Source organism: Pseudopodoces humilis, chromosome 17 (assembly GCF_049639895.1).
Source record: "Pseudopodoces humilis isolate 2021_Gansu_Grassland_sample_001 chromosome 17, ASM4963989v1, whole genome shotgun sequence".
Taxonomy (NCBI): Eukaryota; Metazoa; Chordata; class Aves; order Passeriformes; family Paridae; genus Pseudopodoces; species Pseudopodoces humilis.
In genome coordinates this window covers 6,537,654-6,559,582 of record NC_142216.1, presented here as the reverse complement: position 1 = coordinate 6,559,582, position 21,929 = coordinate 6,537,654, and the positions used below count along the sequence as shown (strand labels likewise).

The window sequence follows — 21,929 nt, the reverse complement described above, 5'->3', positions numbered from 1 at the left end:
ACTGCTGGCCTCTGCAGACATCCCCTGTGCTCCGACATCTGTGTCTGCTCTGTTTTTCCCTCCAACATACAAGCCCAGCTTTTCTGCCCTCCTCTGCTGGAAGAAACATATTTCCTCCCGTTTCATCTCGCCTGGGAGGGATTTGGGGGTATCACGCCTGGGATCTCACAGAAGCTAAAGGATTCTCAGGGGGATTAGGTGAGTTTGGTGAGGATAGGGCCAGCATAACCATAAGCATATGGTCCGGATATGTTCCCTGCTTGGGGAAGTCCCAAAGCCTGTGGCTGCCAGGAGCCAGGAAGGTGTAAGAGGGAGCAGCTGCTCTAAATATAGCCTGATCCTACAAGTATCTGTTACTGACCATAGTCAGAGAGAGCCACGCTGGCCAAACCACTCCAGCTCAGAGCTGAGAGCCAAGGCAGGAGCAGGACACAGCTGCAGAAGTGAGAATCAAGGACAAGTACCTGGAGTCCAAACTCCAGGGCAGGGTGCAGCCAAAGTTTTCTCAATAAAGCAAGACTTCCCTGAATGGAAACAGCTCTCCCTAGTATATCACCCCGTGCTGTGCATGTGCTGTGGGGTCCTGGGGACCTGGGCCTGCCCTTGACTGCCCATGCACAACTTTCTATGTGAGGCTCCAGCAGGCATGGTGCAGAGCACAGGCTGGTTCCTCCAGGAACAGCAGCACGGCATTCTCATGGGAGATGGAAGGACCCCACCTCACTGCAGGGGACAAGTAGGAGCACAGCAAACCCCTTAGCAGCTGGGGTGCTTCTCCCTGGGAAGGGCTGGACAGGCCTGTTTTGCCTCATCTAGCAGCAGTGCCTCCTCTTCCTCACGCCAGGCTGCTCTGCAGTGGCACCGCTCGCTCCAGCTCCTGTGTGGGTAAGGAGCCGCCTTTGCTGCACGGAAGGGAAGCTGCAAGCCCAAGTTTCCAGGCAGCAGGAGCAGTGGAGGGGGGTGAAAGGAAAGAGGGTGTGGGGTGTGGGGTAGACAAGAGCCTCCTGGGTATAAATAGCAGCAGATTGGGCTTGTTAGCATCTCATGCTGTTAACCCCTTCCAGACTTTGCAGCCCTGAACCTGCCAGGTCACAGACAAACTGCGAGGGGCAGTGTAGGGATGGGGGACAAGGACAGGGATGGGTGAGGTGTTTCAGTCCTCAGAGACCTTGCCAGCACCATGGGAAGGTGATGGAGAGGGAAGGGTGGAAGACAGCGGTGGGAAAGAGCTGTGGCCAAGCTGGGAGCCTGGGAACCTGCAGGTGCCATCCTGCACATCTCATGCGGTGAGGTCCTCCGGGTTTAGTATTTTTTCCCTATTCACACACTTTGCACTGTGTTTCCTTCAGGTCTCAGCAATCCCCACATGTATTTTGGTGCAAAGAGGAGGCAAGGGCAGCCCAGAGGGACCCCTGCAGGACAGCTCCTGGTGCTGCTGGAGCAGAGGCTGGGGAATGCTGCAGGGTCCGGCACCCGGGCAATGAAGGGGAGACCTGCCATGCAGCCTTGTGCTCGAGACAGATGGAAGCTGACAGATTTTTTTGGAACTGAAATATTTATGGGACAGGGGCCACATGGCTCGTCCCAGTGGCCCTGGATCTAGCTCCCTGGATCTGCTGCAGCAGCTCCTGGGGAAGGATGGATCCAGGTCACCGGAGCAGTGAGGGGGCCAGGGAGGAGCTCAGCTACAGGGGAACCCTCCCAGCTCCCGACTGTGGGTTGAGAGGGCTGCAGAAACCACCAAATGCTTCCCAAAAGCTGCAGGATCTCATTGGGGTTGGTACATCCTGGGGTGCAGCAGAGGGAAGAGGGGTTTCATCCAGACCATCCACAGGGATCAAGAGCCTGCATCAGCATCACTTCCAGGATGGAGTTTGGGAGGTTTTTTTTTTTACTGCAGTTTTTTCCCCTCCCCTTTCTCTCTCTCTCTCTCCTTCTGGCCTATTTTTGTCTTTTGCAGGGGCTCAGGAGTTTTCCTGAAACAGCTTTTCCGAAGGAGGCTACTTTCAGATGGACGGTCGGTGGGAAAGTCTTCGCTTCCCCCCGCCATCGCTCCTCCTACACGCCCCGCGCTGCTGCTGCTGCTGCTCCGAGCTGCAGCCGCTTTTTGGAGCATGCAGAGGAATACGGCACCCCAGCGGGGGGAGAGCAGTAAAAATAGCCTCTTGCAGCCTCCTGGGGCTCTGCTTCTCCCTGAGGGAGCTATGGCCAAGTGGGTTAGCCCAGACCTACTTCAGTCCCCCTGTGCCCAGTGGGGGCCTTTTTGCCCATGACCCCGTTTGAAGAAGGTGTTCCCATGAGGAAGAGGAGGGATGGCTCTACAGATCAACCGGGCAGGACGACACTGAGCCCTTCTCAGCCTCTGGGACAAACAGTCTGTGCTGCTGCAGACAGGACTGGATTATGGATGGAGATCCCCTAGCCCTGGCTGGGACATGGGGAGGCAAGTGGGCAGCAGAGCCAGGTATGGAGCACCAGCCACTGGGATGCAGGGTGCACTTACCAATGTTGGGGTGCTTCAGGAGACGGCAGATCCGGGCTTCTCGTTCCAGCTTCTGGTGATCTGAAAGAGGCAACGGCCCTAAATTAGGATCTGAGGAAGGGATTCAATGGCTCTCAGAGGAGGTGTTGGCACAGGAAACCTGGGGGGACAGAGCAGCTTTTTTTTTTTGCTAAAGAGTTACAGATTTGGGGGGAAATTTAGCATCAGGACCTAATGGGAATATCCTCGTACATATGCAGTCCCTGGCCAAGCCCCTCAGGCACTGATGCCGTGGGCAATCTTGGGTTTGGAAGGATCCCTCGCTCTCCCCTTTGCCTTATCTTTGCTGAACAATCTCCGATCACCTCCCAGATACCCTGGATTTGTCTGGGTTATCCTTGCTGGCAGCACTGTTCCTTTTTCTCCTATTCATCCAGCCACAGGCATTCAGCCAGGACATTTCTGGCCCTGCATGGTACAATTTGAGCAATTGAAGGCAGAGTGAACCAGTGAGAGGTGTCAGGATGAAATGAGGCTATGGGCTTCACTCCCCCTCTCCATCATCAGCCATTCCACACCAGGGCTTTGCTCTCCTACACTGCAGAGCCCTATCTTGGGACCGCTGCCTGCCTCCAAACTGGAAGCACAGGTCCCACTCCCCAGCTTTCAGCAGGCTTGGGGATGTGAGACAACAGAGCTCTGGGCAAAGCAAGTTGAGCTGTGCCAAAAAAATCCTCTGCCCTGGGACAGCTCAGAATGAATCTGAAAATCATTTTGTTTCTTCCTCTGCATTTTTCTCCTTGCTCACACCTGGCCCAGCCACCCTGCATGGAGGTGCCTGACTGAAGGCATTTTGTGCAGGAACTCAGCAGCCAGGACAAGAGGATATAATTAGGGCTGCTGTCTCTCAGTGCTATCATCGCTACCTTGCAGGTTCACACTCCAGAGTCTCGCTCTACATCAAACCAAACCTGGGTGTCTCCGACCGCTGAGACGTGAGAGCGACTCAGCCTCTTCTCTGCAGGGCTGCAGCCTTCCCCAGGGCTCAGTGTCCTGTCCAAGAGGCACCCTGGGGCTTGGGGTGAGTTCTGCAGCCTGTGCTGGACTCTGAGCTGAAGGCTGAGATAACCTTTATGGCCTCATTCAGGTCCTCACATTGTTTCCCTTCCCAGGGTGGGACAGGGTGACAAGGCGAGGTTGGAGTTCAGGCTGTTCTCACAACTAAAGTCCATTGTGGGGTGGATGATGGGGATGAGATGGAGGGACAGTGTGACCAGTGGGGCAAGCACTTCTCTGGGGAGGTGGGTTACAGCCTCTCCTTCCCCACAAACACAGCTCCTGCACACCCAAAACCCATTTTTCCTCCAAAATCTCCACTTTCTTTCCTCCTGGCCCCTCTGTGTTGGCAGCTAGGAGGATGTCTAAAAAAACACACCATGACTGGGGATGTTTTGCAGCTCCTCTCACCTTCTCCCCACTTCTCTCTTTCCTGCCCTTTGTATCTGGGCAAGTGCCTGTCATCCTCCCTGCCAGCACTGCAGAAATGGGGGGTTCCAAACCATTAGCCAGTCTCTGGTGATTCCAGCTGGCAGAGCATGGAAAATAACCCCAGTGAAGCCTCTCCAGGGGACTGCTGGGCACTGCAGGGACAGCACAAACCCCAGGAGAGAATGGAGAGGGGCAAACTGCCGGAGGAGGCGAGCGAAGACAGGAGGGAGAAAAGGGAGGGTGGCTCAATCTGCTGCTCCAGGCAGCCCTGAAAACTGGGAGGCGTTTGCCAGCTGGGGTACACAGGCAGGAACCAAGGGCTGAGCCCAGTGCTGCACACCCTGCCCAGAGCCCAGCCTTTGGCTTTGAAGGAAAAAAATGCTCTTCATCCCTGAAGAGGGGCAGGGGTCAGCGCTGGAGGACCTGAGGGGCTCAGTGCCGGTGATGTGCTGCTTTGGCAGCGCTGTGGGAGGGATTCTGCGACATACTGGTTTAATTCCAGGTCAGAAAGGATCTTGTCACTCTTTTCTGCATTTCAGTTTTGCCTTTGGAGGTCAGCAGTGGAATTGGGAGAGAAACCGAGGGAGGTTAATTAAACCCTCCTGGCAGGGTGCTTCCTCCCAGCACACATCCTGCACTCCCGACAGCCAGGGAGGAGCCGGAGCGGGGACACGGCATCTGCTGCCTCATTCTTACAATCCACCTCATCACAGCTCCTCTGCCAGGTACCTGGGGGCAGAGGGGTCCCTGGCTTGGGGCAAGGGCTGGTTCATTACTTTTGTGCTGGCTCATCCCAGCCTCGCTCTGAGGAGCAGCTGGCATAGACCCACCGGGACAGACCCGCTGCACCTCGTCCAGCAGCAAACTGCCCATGTGCTCCAGCAGAGCAGACGGCAGCGAGGGGTGAGGACCCATTTACAGGTAGAATGAAGTCAAACCCCCACCTGAAGGGATGTTCCCCTTTCACTGATGTGTGTATATGAGTAAGAAAACTTACAGGCCCCAGAGCAGGGATGGAGTGTCAGGGGGGGCTGTCTCAGAAGGTTGTGCTCCCAAAATAACTGTGCTACCCTGCGCTCAAAGCTGGCAGTGGTCTGACTTGTTGCAAGGCTGTAGCCATCATTTAGCTGCAATGTGTGTGCAGGGTGGGGGGGGGTCTCAGGGACAGAAATGGGGTCCCCTGGCTCCTGAGGCAGACTGGGGTCGGGGAGTTCCCCTGAGCCTTGGCACAGCCAGGCTGTGGGTGCATCCCTATGATCGGATGGGATGAGGAGAGCAGCCACCAAGACACCTCCTCAGGACATTCACTCTATCCATCAAGGAGCTCAGTGTGAGACAGGGTGGGATGAGGGGGGCCCCATTGCAATCAAAGAGGCCCCACCTCATTACACATCAAAGGCATCATCCCAGCACCATGCAGAGGGGACAAATTCCCTGCTACATGAGTCCTGCTCACCTCTCGCCTTCCCCAAAACACCCTCAGTGCTTACCTCGAGCAGAGAGCTTCTTGGTATTGATGATCTTGGCCGCGTACTCTTGTCCTGCCAACACCTTCACACATCTCCGGACAATGGAGAAAGCGCCCCTGGGAACAGAATAAGCCAGAGGTGAAGGGTTTGGTGTGGGAAGGGGCACAGCTCAGCCCTCCTGTGGCTGTGGGGTGAGGGGCAGCCGCAGGCATGGGGACAAGGATGGACATGAGGATAGCTGCTGACTGGGGCAGGGACTTGGGCAAAACACGGAGGGATCGCAGCGGCTTCCCTGCACCACTGTCCTTGAGGAATGATGGGACGAGGCACATGCAGACCGAGGGATGAATGTGGGTTTCTCCCCTCCGTGCTCCTCTGGGACACCAGGCACAGTGCACCTTTTCTCCTCTTCCTCCTGGCTTTTCCCTACCTGTTGCCAGGCTGGAAGGGGCAGTGATTTACCGGGGGCGCTGGTTCCCAAGGGAAACAGTGATGGCTGCAGCCCCCACGTAGCTCTCGGCCACTTCAGTCTGTGTGGCTCTGCCTGTTCTAGACCTTTCAGTCACAGCAGGACTTAGAAGCTGTGACGAGTGCCAGATCCCCCCACTGCAAAACTGTCACCAGGCAGGGACAGCTCAGGGCACGCTGCGAGGATGGAGCCCAGCTGGACAGAGATGGATGCTCTTGCACCTTGCACACGCACAACCAACGTGCAAAGCTCTCCAGGGGTCTGGCAGAAAAGCAAACACGAGTGCCTGGGACACTCCAAAGACTCCTGTCTGCCCTGGTACGTCACAGCCCAAGTCCTGCCAGCTCATGGCCCTGCCAGTGCCGGCACAGTGCTGGGAGCTGCAGCACTGCAATCACACACACATGCACGCTCCAGCCCTGCTGAGCACAACCTTTGTGCTAGGTTCCCTTTCCTGCCAAACCTCTCCAATCACTAAAATAACAACTATCAAAAGCAATCCCACCTCCTGCCCCACCTTCCCCCACTCCCCTTCACCCCACTCCAACTCCCTGCCGAGGAATAAAAGGCCGCAGGCTGGCGAGAGCGGTGGATAATTGATTTTAGCGGCGGGGGCGGGTGGAGACGGGCAATTTGGGTTTGAATGTGATTTTTAGGAGAGCAGGCGAGCAGCGGGTGTGGAGGGATGGGGATGGAGCCCCAGCAGAGCTGGCAGCCCACGCGCCCAGTGCTGCCGCACAGAGCATCGCTCACGGCACGTGCCAGGCAGGAGTTGGGGGAAAACATCCTGGTGCTTCCCAGCTTCCCCGTCCTGCCATTTAAGCCTGGCTGCTGAAAGAGCTGAGCTGTTAATATCCCTGAATCCTGGGAAAGAATTAACTGGAAAGGGTGGGCGAAATGCTTCATATCCAGCTTGCCATAGGTAGGCAGGCCAGAGCTATTGGCAGTCCTGTGGTCTCGCTCTCTTCATCCTGCTGGGAACGCCACGCTGTGTAGGGTTTCTGGGTTCCTGTGGATCCCTGTGACTTATCTTCTCTCTTTTATTTTTCCTAAAGACATGTGTGATGCTCCTGCAGTGGCAGGACAGTCTGCAGCAGAGAGTGCAGCAAGCAGGGATGTCCCTCTGCCCCAGCTCGGGGTTTCACTGCAGAGCCCAGCATGAGGCTGGAAGGGTGTAGGTGTCCCAGATCCGCTGGAGGCTGGGGACTGATGGTCACTCCTGGTCCCAGTGTCCACAGCCACTTGCTCATCTATTTATTTGAATTGAACGGCAAAAAAAGGGGAGCCATGAGAAGCGGCTGTTTCACTCCCCCAGCTGCATTCCTGGCTTTTGGCTCCTCCAGACCTTCCTAACAGAATCCAAATGTCTATTTGTGGTCTGTAAAGCATAAGTAAAACCCTGTGTGCCTGGAGGGTGGGTGGAGCATGGAACACTGGATGCAGGTGCAGGATATGCAGGGGTACAGCATGCTTGCCATACGCCCATCCTTGTTCCAATTGGGTCCTTCAGTGGGTCCGCACTGACCACGAGCCCTCCACACTGGATGTTTGACCCCCAGCCAAGCTCTGCTCCCTGTGCCAGGCTGCTGCCTTACTATTCAGTCCCATGTAGGATTTTTCCAGCCTAGGGGAAAAAAAACCCCTTTGCTCCATCTAAATACAGCATCTTCATGGCAAAGGCAGAATCCCCTTCTACACCAGGGGCTCATGGAGCACTGCAGGCAGCGCTGGAGGTGCCGGGGAGGGAGCTCAGCTCCCCTGAGCTGCAAGAAACCCCTCTGGAGGAAAGGAATCATGTCCTGTTCCCTGGTCATGGGCAGCAGTGTGTCACTTTGCTCCCAGGGTGCTGGGTCTTTGAATGGGGATCACCCCAACCCTGGTGGCAGCTGAGGACCCCCATCTCTGGCTGGCTTGGATGAGACAGCATGTCCCAGTCTGAGCAGGGGACGGGTACATCACCTGCAGGACCACGGGTACAGACCGTGTCCTTGTCACCTGGCTGGCTGCCAGCGCAGGGTGATGTTGGACCCACAGCCCTGTCTGTCCCTGCAGCCCTGAGCCCTGGCAGTGCTGAGCCCCAGCCCTGCAGCCGCTGTGCCCTGGTCCCTAGGCCAGGCATGACCCCATGCCTTGTCCCCTCGGCCTTCCCCACCAGCTCAAGCAGTGGCTCTGCCACCAGGATGCTCCGCTTCTCCCTTTTTCACACCTTCCCTGCCAGCGCCCGGCTGTGCTGCTGCCGCCCTCCCTCTCTTCAACACCTCCTCCTCCTCCGAGGCATTTTATCTCTTTTCTAGAGAGAAGAGTGTGGGCTGGGGATTTTTTGTTCCTCCATATTTTTTTTTTTTTTTTTCCTTTTTAATAAGCCCCCTCTCCTGCAGCTCCGGGAGCGGAGGGGCTGATCCTACGGCTCGGCACGGTAATTGTCTCCAGCCTCTCCCTGAACCTGCTGCGGGGGCGGATTTGGAGGCGCCGATGGAGCTGCACTTCATGTTTGTCCTACTCCGGGGGGCCGTGGGCAGGATCCTCTCCCTGTCCCCCCCGCTGCCCCCCGCCCTCCGCCTGATTCCCTCCTGCAGGCGTGGGGGATCGGAGCAGCCCTTCACCTGCTCAGCTTTGCGGGGGCTGCCGCAGGAGTGGGTTTTCCCCGGCTCCGTGTCCCCCGCTCGGGACAGATGTTCTCCCGTGCTTGGGAGGTGCAGGGATGTGCCAAGGGCTTGTGCCTTGCTGGGCAGACTCTGCAGATCTCCCTCCCCATCTCCGCCTGCCCCCAAAGCCCCACCGCGGTGCTGCCATTCGGTGTGCGGCATCCCGAACCCTCACCTGCCCGGCTGTCAGGATGGGTGACAGCCGAGGGAACGGCAGAGAAACAGGGACCCAGACCTGCCGTCCTGCCAGCCGGGCTGAGGACGCACCGTGTCCCCCACAACAGCCCTCCCCAGTCCCCTGGGGACAGCAAACTCAACATGGACCCTCTCTGCTCTGAATCCTTGCAGGACGCCGCTCCCTTCCAGGGTCTGGTGCGGGGGGGATCCGCTCTGCCCAACCCTGCCAGGACAGACCCACCCCGACTGGCACCGGGAGCATCTCTCCGGCGGGGGAACGACACTTCCCCGTGCGAGCAGCTGCCGCAGCAGAGCAGAGGTGCGGCACTTCGTCCTGATTTCCCTAAGCCCATGAAGTAGAAATTCCCCCATGGGAAACCGCTGATTTTTGAATGTGCCAGGATGTGCTGGAAACCATCCCAGTGGAAAATCCCCAACCAGCCCCACATCACCTTGGCTAAGCTGGTGAAGCCCCTAGCTCGGGAACACCTCAGTGCTGCTGTTGTGCCAGCCCTCTTGAGTGGATGGGAAAGCTGTGGGATTCACCGAGCCGGAGCTGCTGCCCCTGCATAACTCCAGAACTGGGGCGGCTGGGGACGGTTCTCTCGGGCTGGTGAGCTGCTGCACCAGCTCTGTTCCTTTATTCCTGTTAAAATGCATCTGTCCAGGTGGTTTTACACCACAGTGCTGGGCAATGCAGGCAGCCCCTGAGCCTGGGTGCTCAGCCCTCCAGTCAGCACCCACCCAGCAAAGCGTAGCAGCCCAGATACCTTCAGGAGCCCTCCTGGTCCTCCCCCATCACTCCTGGCCTGTGAACTCCCCTCCACATCCCCACAGCCACCTCTGCCCTGACAAAGCCCCACAGCCTCACCACAGTCACGGAGCAGCCACTGCCTCACCTGCCCAGCCCCTGGCACCACCACAAAGCCCTAGAGCCCTGAAAAGCCGAGAAAAGTCTGGAAAAAGCAGGTCCCACATCCCACCTTGCCACCAGCTCCCCGGCGAGCGCCCATCCCCCTGCCTGCAGTGCCAGCTGGGGCTGTCCCTGCCACAGGGACCCAGTCTCCAACCCAATCCCCTGCTGCCCACCAGCCCCTCTCTGTCACCCTGATGCCGCAGGGATGGGTGTGAGTTTCCCGGGACAGGGGAGGTCCATTTGCCTTTGTAGCAGCACCCCGGTGCCACCCCAGTTTGGCTGGGGAATGTGAGCAGCGTTCAGCCCAGCCAGCACAAAGTCCTCCTGTCTCAGCCTCTCCATTTCCCCATCTCTGCCCTCTCCCTTCTCCCTCGCCCCCATTTCACTCGCCCCCGTGCATGTGGGCACACGCTTAGGCACAGGCTGCTGTGTGCCCGGGCGATGCAGGGCTGCGGGCTTGGAGCATCCCGGTGCCCACGGATGGACAAAGCTTCCCCTCTGGAGCACAGGCACCCTGAACCCACCACCACACTGCCAGCTGCTCCAGAGGGATGGCAGCCACACGGCCCAGATTTACACACCAGCTCCAAAAAAAAGGCACAGAAACCAAAACAGAGGCACATGTCTGCTCACTCCTGCGCCCGTTTTGTAGCCACACGCTGGGCGGGACGCGGAGCATCCCTCCACACGGGGAGCCTGGCATCCCCTGCTCCACCCCGGGGTGCTCAGTGCTCCCCAGGATCCCCTCGCTGTGCAGAGGCAGTTCTGTTTGCACACACACACACACACACACACACACACACACACACACTCATGCACTGATCCAGGCACACCCGATGACACCCGGACCGGAGGAGCTGAGCCCTCCCTCGCAGGAAAGCAGGATCAGACAGGGCTACGGCTCACCTGCACTGGGACAGGGGTGGGGAATATCCTGGATCTTTCCAAAAGCCACCAGGATTCTCTGGGGGTTCCCAGGCAGACTGGGTCTCTTGCAAGTCTAGTCAAGCCCCGGTGAATCCACACAGATGAATTCCCTAAAGAAACGTGAGGGGTGCCCACTGCTTTGGCTTTCCTCCTCAGCTGTCCTGTCCCTCCTCCCGGCTGGAGAACTTCCCAGGGGAGCTAGCAGCCTTCTTTTTTGGGAGCAGGTTTTCCATAAGAGGGGCAGCTGAGCCCTTCCCAGGCAACTCCAGACCTCTGGGGTGTCCTAAGCCCCCAGCCAAACACGTATCAGCAGCTCCTGAACTCAGGGAAGGACAGAGAAGCAGGTCTGGGGCTGGAAGCCCTATCTTCACACGCGTGCCCTCTCCGATTCCCACTGCATTCTCTCCATGCCCATCTCCTTTCCCTCATCTCCAGCAGTTCCCAGCACTGCTGAGTCTCTCTCCCAGCCAGGGTACAGCCCCGCTCTGAGCATCCCAACCCCATCTCCAACTTACTTGCCCAGTTCCTCAAAGAGCTGGTACTCCTCAGTGAAGCGATTGCAGGTGATGGTGGCCATCCCGAGGGGCTGGAAATGCTCCCTCCTGGTGCGGAATTTGGGGCAAGCAGCTCTCCTCTCTCTCCCTCCCTCTCCGTGTGCTCCCGGGGCTCTCTCCTCGCTGAGGTAAATAAGGGAATATATTTGATTGACAAGCCCAGAGATAATGATGAGGGCAATTTGTCTTCTCAGCTTCACAAGCCTTCGTCAGCATCCCCGTCCCCATGGTGACCACCGCTGCCAGAAACGCCCTGTTTCTGTTGCCGGGGCAACTGCTTCCCAAACCCGCCGCCCTCCGTGGGGACCAGGGCCCTGCTGGGGACCTGGCCCGGGGGCTGCCCTGGGGTCACCCACCTGCTGCGGGGGGCGGAGGGGTGGTATCTAAAATACAAATATTAGAGGCAAATTAAAGGCTGTGGCGGTGGTAAAATAATTGGGGCAAAAAAGGTTTCCATGGAAACTGTGGTTTCCATGTTGCAGGAGGATGCTGTCACCCCAGCAACTGTTTATTTCACCCCCCCCCCAAAAAAAAAAAATACAGACCCTGCTGGTACCTGCAGCAGCATTCCTGGGGGCCCTGGGGGCTGTGGGACGGGGACATGCTGCGGCAGGAGGGAGCAGATGGAGCAGAAGTGTGTCAGGAGAAGCTGGAGAAACCATGGCAGGTCCCCAGGTCCCCACACTGTCCTGCCTGCAGACAGGGTCCCCAGAGGGGCTGGCCCCGATCACACTGCAGGGAAGGGCTGGCTGCTCCCCACTCCCCCCTTTGCCCACTGCATCCCCCCAGGGGCCCTGGGGTTCCAGTGGAGCAGCTCCTGAGGGTCCCTCCCAGAGAGGGGTGAGCAGCCTGGCCTGAAGAACAACTAGAGGGGATCAAAAAGGCTGTGTCCCTGTGGTGCCCAAGCCAGGGCAGAAAGGAGGAGTTTCAAAGTGGGAAAAGGAGGAAGGTCTGGCCCCCCAGTCATTGGATTTTTGTTGCTGAGTTGCCTCTCTGCTGTGCTGAGCATAAGAAAGCACAAAAAGCACAATAAAAGTGGAGTTGTGAGGTCCAAAACCGCAGGGAAGGGGTTTCCCTCTGAGTCCCCACCAGCCCTCACTGGGGATCCAACACAACCCCCTCTTGTCTACACCACCCCTTGCACTTTCCTCCTGCTGACTTCCCCCAGAACAGCTTTCTACTAAGCTTTTGTCCCGTTTCTGGATGGTTTTGCAGTAACAGGACCCTCATCACAACAAGAGAAGGGATTCCCTGTGCCGGCTGGGAGGGCATTGCCTTTGGCAGCTGAGATGGATTGAGTTCCCTTTCAGGCTGCCATGTAAGGGTTAAAAGGAAAAGAAAAGGTTCTAACCAGACAAAAATAGGGAGAAATCTTTGAGAGGGGAGAGAGGAGGAGCAGAGAGGGAGAGAAGAAAGGAGGTGGAAGTGGAGGAGGACAGCAAGTGGCGGAGTGAGGAAGAGGAGGGGGAGGAGGAGAAAGGTCTAATGGCTTTTCCATTAATTGCACCATTACCCACCTTCATTCCCCAACTTGCATCCCTGCATCCAGCCTCCTGCTCCTTTCTGGTCCCATCCAGGGGACCCTGGTGGCAGAGCAGGGACTGATTCCCAGTCATGGATGGGCACAGTGGTGGGGCCACAGTCCCCAAGGGTTGGTGACCTCCAGACCCACCCTGGCCATGCCCTGGCATGGGCAGAGCACACCAGGCACTCTCACTTGGGGTGCAGACAATGCACATTTGGTCCCCAAAACGCCTCCAGGCATCTGCACAACTCCTGCCCATGTTTCTCCCATAAAAAAGAGGGTTTCATTCCCCACCCCAGGGCTGTGCCAGGAGGTGGGGGGCTGCCGTGGGGGCCGGTGCTGCCGGATGTTTGTGGGAGTGTTCTTCTCCTCCAGCGTTTTGCTGCCAGCCCCTTGGAACCCTAGGGAGGCAAGAGCAAGAGCCCCCCACTCCCAAGACCCCATGGATGCCCGTGGGCGGCTCTGTGCCCCTGCCTCACTCCCACCTCCCTCCCACCTGCACTGATGTTCGTGTCCCCGTGAGCTCCGCAATGTGACCTGCCCCCTCCCCGTGCCCACCCCCACGCTGCCACACGTGCTCAACCCCACACGCGTGACTCTGCGTGCTCCTGGGGCCAGGAGGAGGGCTCTGTCCCTCCCTTCCTCTGGGGCCCCTGCTGCACCCCAAAGCCCTCACCTGGGCAGGGGCTGATGGCAAAGCCCCCCACGAGGACCCTGCCTCCCTCCCCAGGGTTCTCCTGCCTGCCAGAAACACAGCTCTCCAGGAAAAGTTTCTCCCTCTCCGCTCTTCTCTCTATTCAGATTTTTTTTCCCTTTTCCTCGACATTTTTCCTTCTGAGGGTAAGGGGGTGTCAGACTTCTGCGTGCTGAACATGCTCTGCTCTGCTGATAATGTTTTCCCAAGCAGGAACTGCTGCATGGTCCCAATCCTGGGTGCCTGGGGACAATCCGAGGGGAGCAGGAGCTCTGGGTGGAACCTTCCACTTCTGGGCTGGAGGCTCCCCTGTAGAGGGGAATAGTCCCAGTCCTCTCCCAGAGGCCTCAGGATATTCTTAGGATGTGTCTGTTCCCAGCCATCCCAATATTTTCTCCTGAGGGGCTTTGGGAGCCATGATGCTCTCCTGCTGCCGTGCTCAGGTCTGGCCACCTGATGGAGACCTTCATCCCCAGCGCTCCTCTCCATCACTAGGCTGCCTCTCCAAAAATGCCTCCTGCTCTCCACACCCTGCTCCAGCTCTGCCTGCAGAGCTTTGGTTTCTGTGTCCCAGCATGGGGCTGCTGCAGAGTGGGCACCTGAGGTCAGATACAGAACCCCAAACACGCTGGATGGGCAGCTCAGGAAGGATCTGGGGGCACCACGTGTCCTGGGGGAGCAGCAGCAGGTGGCCCTGATCCCAGGAGATGGGGCTTGCAGCAGTGCCTCACACACCAAACCAGCCAGGCTGTCAATTACATATTGCAGAGATCCCAAAATTACTGGGACAGTTTCACATGCAAGCTGGGGTCTGGGGGATGCTCAGTTGCTGTCCTCTGGGAAGCTGAATTTGGGGTTATTTTTAGATAAGATTATAAATACTGTGGTGAGGAGAGCTGATTTGCATTTAGGGCTGTGTTTGCAAACGTGCCCTGTCCCTGCGGGCCCAGCACTTGCTCCTGCAACCACAGGAAGCTGCTTTTGGCTGAGACAGGGTGTCCTCAGTGCCACCCTCTCCCCAGCAGCAGCGTTCACAGGCAAAGAGCCTCCTGTGGACATGTCCATGACACCTGGGGACACTCAGTAGGTGCCATGTGGCTCCCTGGAACCGTCGTGTGCTGGGTCTGAGTGGGGGGAAGCTGCAAAACAACACATCCTCAGATCGCTGGCATGAGACAGGGCACAAGTGCCCCTGCTGCAGAACCTGATGCGGAACACCTTCTGAGGTGCTCAGGGTGCTCTGCACTCTCCCTGCGGGGCAGTTCGCTGGGATGCCCATCCCGTGTCCGGATACTGGGCTTCTTCCCTCTCTCGGGTGGGAGTTGCCTGCGGGGCTGGAGAGGCTCTGACGTATCCCATCCCTATTCCATCCCCGTCCTATCCCACTCCCCTCCTCTTCCCAGCCCAGCCCGGCCCAGCCCCAGCCCCACCCTCCTGTTATCCTCCTCCCCGTCTCTATCCCATCCCAACTCCATTCATTCCCAGCCCATCCCCTTCCCACTCTCTCCAGCCAGCAGGATGGAAACAGCCAGGGTGGAGACAGGCAGTCCATGCCGACAGAGACGCAGCCCCCACCCCTCCATCCCTGATGGCCCCGGACGCATCCCCCTGCCCCATCCCTCCCAGGCCCCATCCTACGCCCAGCTCCTGCCGGGCTTTGGAGCTGCCTGGGGCTTGCCAGGTGCTTTGAAGGGAGGTTGGGAAGGAGGGGAGGCTCAGCCTGTCTGTGAAAACACATCTCCCGGGTGCAGGGAACTCCACCGCCTGAGCATCTCTCCAGCTGCATTAACACCTTGGCAGCCAGAGCTCACACACCGTCCCAGGGGACTTCAGCTCTCTGAAAACATGGGATTTTGGCACATAGCTGCGTTTTTCCCAGCACAGACCATTAATGAACACTGCTGTGATGAGGAGAACACGTGGCAGCAGCTGCATCTCCTTTCCCAGTCCAATGTTCAGACACAGCACAGCTGGAATCAGTGGTGAAGGACAACTGCTGTCCTTGGGCTGGAGGCTTTGCTCTCTCCAAGCACCCAGAGATGCTCCTGCCTACTTCTCCTCTTTGTTTTCAGGGACTAAGATTTTCCTTCAGTTGTTTATTCTTGCAAAGATTCAAAATCCAACTCTTTTTAATTAAAATACAGATGACAGCAGATCCACCACTGTGGCCAGGCTGACTACAAACCCAGCATCAGCCCAGCAGATCCAAACCTGGAAAGAGGAAGTGAGACCAGGTGAACATTTTCATGGGGATGTTAATAAAAGAGAAGGAAGAAAAATTGAGCATGTTTTCATGGAAATTTCCATTTTTGAAGGAAAAAAAAATAAAAGAAGGACTAAACTTGGATGCATTTATATAAATATGGAAATGAAAGCCATTTCCCGAGCCTTGTCACCACCCCACGTCCAGCCCTGCTCTCTCATTCCCTTCAGCACCAACTCTCCCTTAGCCAATATTTGTTCCCCAGCCCCTGCAGCATCACCCCCTGCTCTCCCCTGGCTTTGGCTCTGCCTGCAGCAGCCTCCTCTTCTTCAGCAAAGTGTTGCTTTATTTTCAGCAACTGGTTGGCTTTGCCAAATGGCAGCGGGTGCCACAGCACTGCTGGTGGTGCACATCCCCAGGGACCAGGCTGGCTGATTTGAGGTAGTTTGAGGATGTGGAGAATCCTCTTGGGGTTCACCTGCGCCCAGGTGGTGCCATGGGGACCAGTTCTCTTGGAGTAGCATGCTATGGAAGCAGGGATGGAGATGGGGCTGATGGAGGAGCTGAGTCCCCTCCAAAACCTGTCCTTGGGATGTGGCTGCAGGGATGCAGGGAGCCAGAGGGGTGGGATGGCACGGTGATGGGCGTGCGCGGAGCAGCGGGGACTGGCGCACACACCGCCACACTCCAGCTTTTCAAACTCCTTCCCAGCTCTACAAGAAGAGGCCTCCTCTCTTCTGCCTAGCTGTCAGCTGGGTTTTTTTCCTTTGTTTCTATAGAAAATCCCAATACCCCCAAATAATCCAGCTAAGAGTAAGAAAAAAAAAATACAAACATGTCATTGCATTTTCTTCCCATCCTCATCCCTCTCTCACACACAGGGCTTGAAAGCGCACTGAAAGGTATTCAGTGTGCGCGCTGCCAATTGTCACATCTTTCAATGACAGATTTTAAATGAATGTTATTTTGCAAGGGAGAAAGAGAGGGGGGGAAAAGAAAAAAAAAAAAAAAAAAGAAAGCCCACACTGCTCATCCAAGAGCTGACAAGTCCTAACGGGCCTCATTTTCCAGAGACAAAAATAACTATTTTCAAAATTCACAGCAGGGCCTTCGCCTACACACGCTGCACCAAGAGAAACCTGTGGGGAGAAATGTAAAACACATTGTGTAAATGGAAATGCACCGTGCATCCAAAACGATTTTAAAGCTATTTACCCCCTTTCATCCTTGCCAGCTCTCCTGCGAGCGCACGTATGCGCGCTCGCACCCCGCCGAAGGCGCGGGGGCCCAGAGCTTTGCTGGCTTCCCTGGCCCCTGGCGATCGGATGGGCTGGCTCCCCACAGCAGCGGATGATGGGGAGGTGGTTTCCTCCCCACGCGTGCGCTGCTGGAAGAGCAGTGCCCATCTGCGGATGCGGCGTGGTGCTGGCAGGCGGGAGACGTCCCCATCATCCCCGTTCTCCACCGCGGCTTCAAAGTCCCGCAGCTACAAAACAGCAGATCAGCTTCTGCAGAGACCTTCTTGAGATCTTCCCTCTGCCCCAGGTTCAGCAATGGGATGTGGGGAGAGGGACAGCTCCAGCACTGGGATGGGGCAGACAGGGTGGTTGGCTGGTTGGATGTGTAGGATTCATAGGAGGAGCAGGGGTGCCTAGAGGCTTGCACATGAAGGGGCTGGCCAGGCAAATTTTGGGTGAAAGGCTCTGCTGGGTGGCTGACACCTGTGGAGTCCACCACCAGAACCTGGGGGAAAACCTGCCTCCCAAATGTGGGGTTAAAGAGAGGCACCTGTCCTCTGAGAACATCCAACCACGCCTCCATGGGCCACAGATCCTCATCAGGGCTGTTCCCGGCCCCCCAAACCAGTGGAGAGAGGAAGCCATAGCCCCACATGAGGTCATTGTAGCAGCATGACTTAGTCCAGCCATGTTGATCTCAGGTCTGACATCCATGGTCAGGAATCCACCCCTCAAGGCGAGACTCTCGAGTTCCCAGAGGAAGAACAAAGGTTGCAGCTGCTTGGCAGCAGGCTGAGAGCCAAGAGTAAATAGAGGGAAATGGTGAGGATTAACATGAAGGCAGAGCCCCCCAAGCTTCTTCCTGCCCTTGTGATGGCCAACACTTAAAGCTTATGACTGGTTGCAGAATCCTTGAGGAAAAGGTCTCTCTCTTTGGAAGCAGCTGTGCAGGGCCAGCCCAGCTCAGCACTGCCATTCACCACCACCAAGCACCGCAGCAGAGACCACATCGCCCTTCCTCACCCACTGGGAGCAATTCCCTGTGGCCACCACTCCAGCCAGGGAGGAGCGTTTTGGAGTGAACCCTGGAGCAAGGGAGAGCAAGAGAGCACTGGCCACCTCCCCTCCCCTCCCCTCCTTCTCGCTGGCTCCCACCCCATGACACAGCAGTCCAGAGCCCCACCCTGGCCAGGATGGGTGGGTGCTGGGGGAGTGTCCTGTCAGATGCGGTTGGACATGAGCCTGGTGTTCAGCTTGCGGAAGAAGGAGCGCAGCTTGCAGATCTTGCACTTCTTCTTCTTCTTGTTCCTGCTCTTCAGGGGCTCCCGGCCGCCTTCCCACTCCTCCCCATCATCCTCACTGGCCCAAGGTCCCCAGGCACCGCCGTTGAAGTCTGGGTGAGCCCGGGGGTTCTCCGCAGGGTACCGCACCGGGATGGCCGTCCGGTTGTAGTGCACCAACCTCATCAGGAGGGTCCTGACCACGTCCGGGCGCTGATCCGAGAGGTCGTAGCGCTCGTAGGGGTCAGCGGTGATGTTGAAGAGCCACACAGACTTCCTCAGGCCATCAGTGAGACGCTCCAGGTTCCACCAGCTCCCTGGGAAGTTGGTCAGGGTCTGTGGGGGTATCCAGTCGCTGTACCCTGGGTCACCAGTGAGGAGCTTCCACTCCCCCACCCGGATGGAAGCTTGCACAGCTGTGTTCCAGATGCCGAAGCCGTCCTCCAAGGAGCCGTACTTGGCATGGTTGTACAAGGGGTCGATGTTGTGCAGGATTTCGGTGCGTGGCGACTCCTTGCCCTCACTGATAGCAGGCCAGACATCATAGCCATCCAAGCCTTGGACATTGCTCAGGTTGCCCCTGGCCAGGCTGACCAGAGTCGGGTACCAGTCTGTAATATGAATCAGTGCCCAGCTTGTTCGACGCTTGCGCTTGATCAAGGGACTGTGGACAAAACCAATGCCGCGCACTCCCCCTTCCCAGTAGGTCCCTTTGCGACCCCGTAGTGGCCAGTTACTTCCCCCGGAGAAGGTCTGCCCACCGTTGTCTGTGGAGAACACGATCACACTGTTGTCATAATAACCATGCTTCTTGAGGGCCCAGGTGATGTTCTTCACCGCCTCGTCCATGCAGGTCACCATGGCCGCGTACTTGCGGCGGGCGACGTTGCCCATGGAGCGGTAGCGGTAGATGTACTCCTTGGGGGACTGCAGGGGCGTGTGCACCGCCTGGAAGGCCACGTAGATGAAGATGGGCTCCTTGGGGCTGTGGGATGCCAGGATCTTGCTGACACGCTGGGCGTAGAGGAAGGTGGAATACTTCCCGCTCTGGTCCCAAGCCACGTCCTCCCCTTCGTGCAGGTCGTAGCCGCAGACGCCCGGCCCGTCGCAGTTGTCGTAGGTGTAGTAATCCACATTGCCTGTCAGGGAGCCCAGGAAGGTGTTGAAGCCCCGGCGAGTGGGCAGGCACTCCTTCTTGTAGAAGCCAAGGTGCCACTTGCCCACCATGTGTGTGGAGTAGCCGGCTTCCTGCAGCTTCTGTGGCAGGGTGACCTGGTCGAGGGGCAGGCAGTTGGGCTGCCGAGGGCGGATGATGGAGTGCTGCAGTCCTGTGTGGATCTGGTACCTGCCAGGAAGAAGAGCCAGAGGAAAGCATTGGTGATGAGGAGCAGCACTGGATGAGGACATGATGGCTCTTTATGTGTTAGAGACCCAAAACAAAACAAAATACAGATCTCCATGTCACCCAACCCAACCCACTGAAGCAAGCTCCAGCCAGGGACAGGGAGCTCCTCATCCATCCTTAACTACTAAAAGCAGATGCAAAGAATACAGGGTGAGGCTCAGCAGACATCTCTCAAAAATGCCACCAGCATTTGTCCCCTCTGCTGCCAGCCTGGGGAGGTGGCTGGACTGTGTCAGGGCTGGGCAGCACAAGCAAGTGGGTTCATAATACCCCACCTGAATGTCCCCCACCATCCCTGTCCTCCCCTGCTTTGCACACCACAAAGATGTCTGGGACTCCTCAAGAACCATCAGGAGAGAAGGGAGGACTTTGTTTGAACCCTGGTGGGCTCCACCACCCCAGGCATTAGGTGACCACATCCATAGGCACCTCCCTGGGGCTCACTCCTCACCAGGAGGTGGACTGGTGGGATCTGCCTCCTACCTACTCCTGCCATTGAGTGCTGACCACACAGCACTGCTCCAAAGAAACCCCACCTATCCTAGAAGGCAGAATGGCCCAGGATAAGGGGACATCTGACTGTGCTGCTATGGGAAAGGGCAAAGGAGCAACATCCAGCCTGTGCTGGCCAGTGCAGCACTGAACATGCATGCAGGGAAAGCATGGACCAAGGGCCTCACAGCAAATCTCCACAGTCCAGTGTATCAGGGACTACCTGGGGACACAGCTGCTTGCCCAGCACCAAGCACCTCCTGTCTAGAGACCAGCCTCTCCCAGAGTGACATCCATTACCCAGCAGCATGCACATTTTTGCTCTTGCCATGTGCCACCATTTATCCTGTGTGGAAATCAACTGTTCACCCAGGAAGCTTTCTAGAGAAATCCAGATCCACTGGAGGATCTCCATCCTCTGCCAATACACCAGGGCATCAGTCTGGCAGCAAGCTGGGGTTAAGCCCCTCAGACCTACAGAAAGGACCAAAAAGGGACATGAGCAGGTTGTAAGCAGGCTTACCTGCCAGTTATCAGCTGGCTCCGGGACGGGGTGCAGATGGGCTGGATGTAGTAGTTCTCCAGCTTCACACCATCCGCTGCCAGCCTGTCCAGCGTCGGCGTCTGGATATCGGAGCCGTGATAGCCGATGTCGTGGTAGCCCTGGTCATCGGTCAGAATGAAGATGATGTGGGGTGGCCTGGTGAAGGTGGGAGGCAGTGGTTTCTCCATGGGGTCTGTGGCCACATCGGCCACCAAACTGGGCTTCATCCAGTCCCAAGATAAATAGCCAAAGCTGAGCAGGCTGACGAGCGAGAAACCCGTGAGGGCATAGACGGCCATCCCGAAGCACCGTGCTGCCTGCCGAGAGAGTTACTGCCCCAGCATCGTCTCAGAGCCACGAAAACAGGAGGTTTCCCCCTCTCCCCCTCCTCCAGAAGGGCTCCCTGACCTAGGGGATGCTCCCCGCAGCGGGTTTTGCGGGAGCAGCTTCCATCAAGGCACACTCGCGTGCACACAAAGAGCTTAATCCGCCGGGGCTGGGATCGCCTTCAGTCCGAGGCAAATAACCCCCGCGCTGCTCCAACCCCAAACATCTGCACGGCAGGACGGGCTCCTCGCAGGGACCGGCGGCGGCCCGGAGCCGCTCACCAGCGTCCCGAGAGCTGGAAACGCTTCCCGGCTTCCCGGGGTTTTCTCCCCGCTGTTATTTCTTTATGAAGAGCTCCACAGAATCCTCGTCAGAGAAAGTTGCTGGCTTCTCGTCCGCTCCTGCGCCCGCCCGGCTCTCCAGACGGCCCGCTCGGGGTACGGCGATCCTCGCCTTTAAACTCCTGCGGAAGAGGGTGCTAAAGTTCCAGCCCAGGGTGCCGAGCTCTCCTCCTCACTCTCCGGGCAAGAGCCGCCCTCTCCTTTTCCCAACCTCCGCTCCAAGGCAGAGTCCCAACATCTGTCCAGGAGTTGGTCTAAGCCGCCAGGTTTATGGGAAGCTGCCGGCCCGGCCCCTCCCAGCTCAGTAGCTCCAGCAAAAAGCTGGGAAGCCCTAGAGCATGCAGGGTCCTAAGCGGGACATTCCCTGAGCCACCGGTGCTTCCCTCCCTGCTTGCACCGAGGGGTGTGCCACATGGATCAGGATCCTTGTGGGATGCTCAGCTGAAGCCCCCGCAGCACCCAGCCCGGGAGGGCAGCGGGAAGGGCTGGATCTCTGGGAGGGATTGCTGGGGCCGGCTGCCTACACGGACAGGATCACTATCCAAATAAATCCTGAACATGGAAAAGCTGCAAAAACCTGCTTGAACACCCTCAGTGTTAATAAAATCACCCGGGGACTTGCAGAGCACTACAGAGCGGTGGGTGCTGCTGCACTTATTTTCCAAGTGGGGAAACTGAGGCAGCGAAGGGCCATTGTCACAGTCAGAGAGGGGCAGGGTCTGGTGGGAACCAGAGAATTCTGCCAGTGTAAGG

At 57.5% G+C, this 21,929-nt stretch overlaps 2 protein-coding genes across 3 annotated transcripts in view; both read right to left on the bottom strand.

Annotated features, from left to right (window-relative positions):
* CAMK2A (calcium/calmodulin dependent protein kinase II alpha) overlaps positions 1-11,316 on the bottom strand; it is a 34,120-nt gene extending 22,804 nt beyond the window's left edge. Inside the window, exons 1-3 of one of the 2 annotated variants that reach the window (XM_005523573.3) lie at positions 11,089-11,316; positions 5,461-5,555; positions 2,504-2,563 (exon numbers count right to left, since the gene is read on the bottom strand). In XM_005523573.3, the coding sequence (XP_005523630.1) occupies positions 2,504-2,563; positions 5,461-5,555; positions 11,089-11,150 (217 nt within the window). In that variant the 5' untranslated portion in view covers positions 11,151-11,316. The remainder of the gene's footprint in view (positions 1-2,503; positions 2,564-5,460; positions 5,556-11,088) is intronic. The other variant, XM_005523574.3, reaches the window with a different exon arrangement.
* Positions 11,317-18,007: 6,691 nt separating this feature from the next.
* Positions 18,008-20,807, bottom strand: ARSI (arylsulfatase family member I). The gene is made up of 2 exons (XM_005523575.2): positions 20,488-20,807; positions 18,008-19,412 (listed from the first exon to the last, which is right to left on the bottom strand). Exons 1-2 carry the CDS (start codon positions 20,805-20,807, stop codon positions 18,008-18,010), a joined length of 1,725 nt encoding a protein of 574 aa, XP_005523632.2.
* Between the last annotated feature and the right edge of the window lie 1,122 nt (positions 20,808-21,929).

What these genes read in the sequence shown, in the direction of transcription:
- ARSI (XM_005523575.2), bottom strand. Translation starts at nt 20,807, where the DNA reads ATGGCCGTCTATGCCCTCACGGGTTTCTCGCTCGTCAGCCTGCTCAGC. An exon ending in AGCCAGCTGATAACTGGCAG is followed by an intron (nt 19,413 to 20,487) that starts GTAAGCCTGCTT and finishes TCTTCCTGGCAG; the next exon opens with GTACCAGATCCACACAGGAC.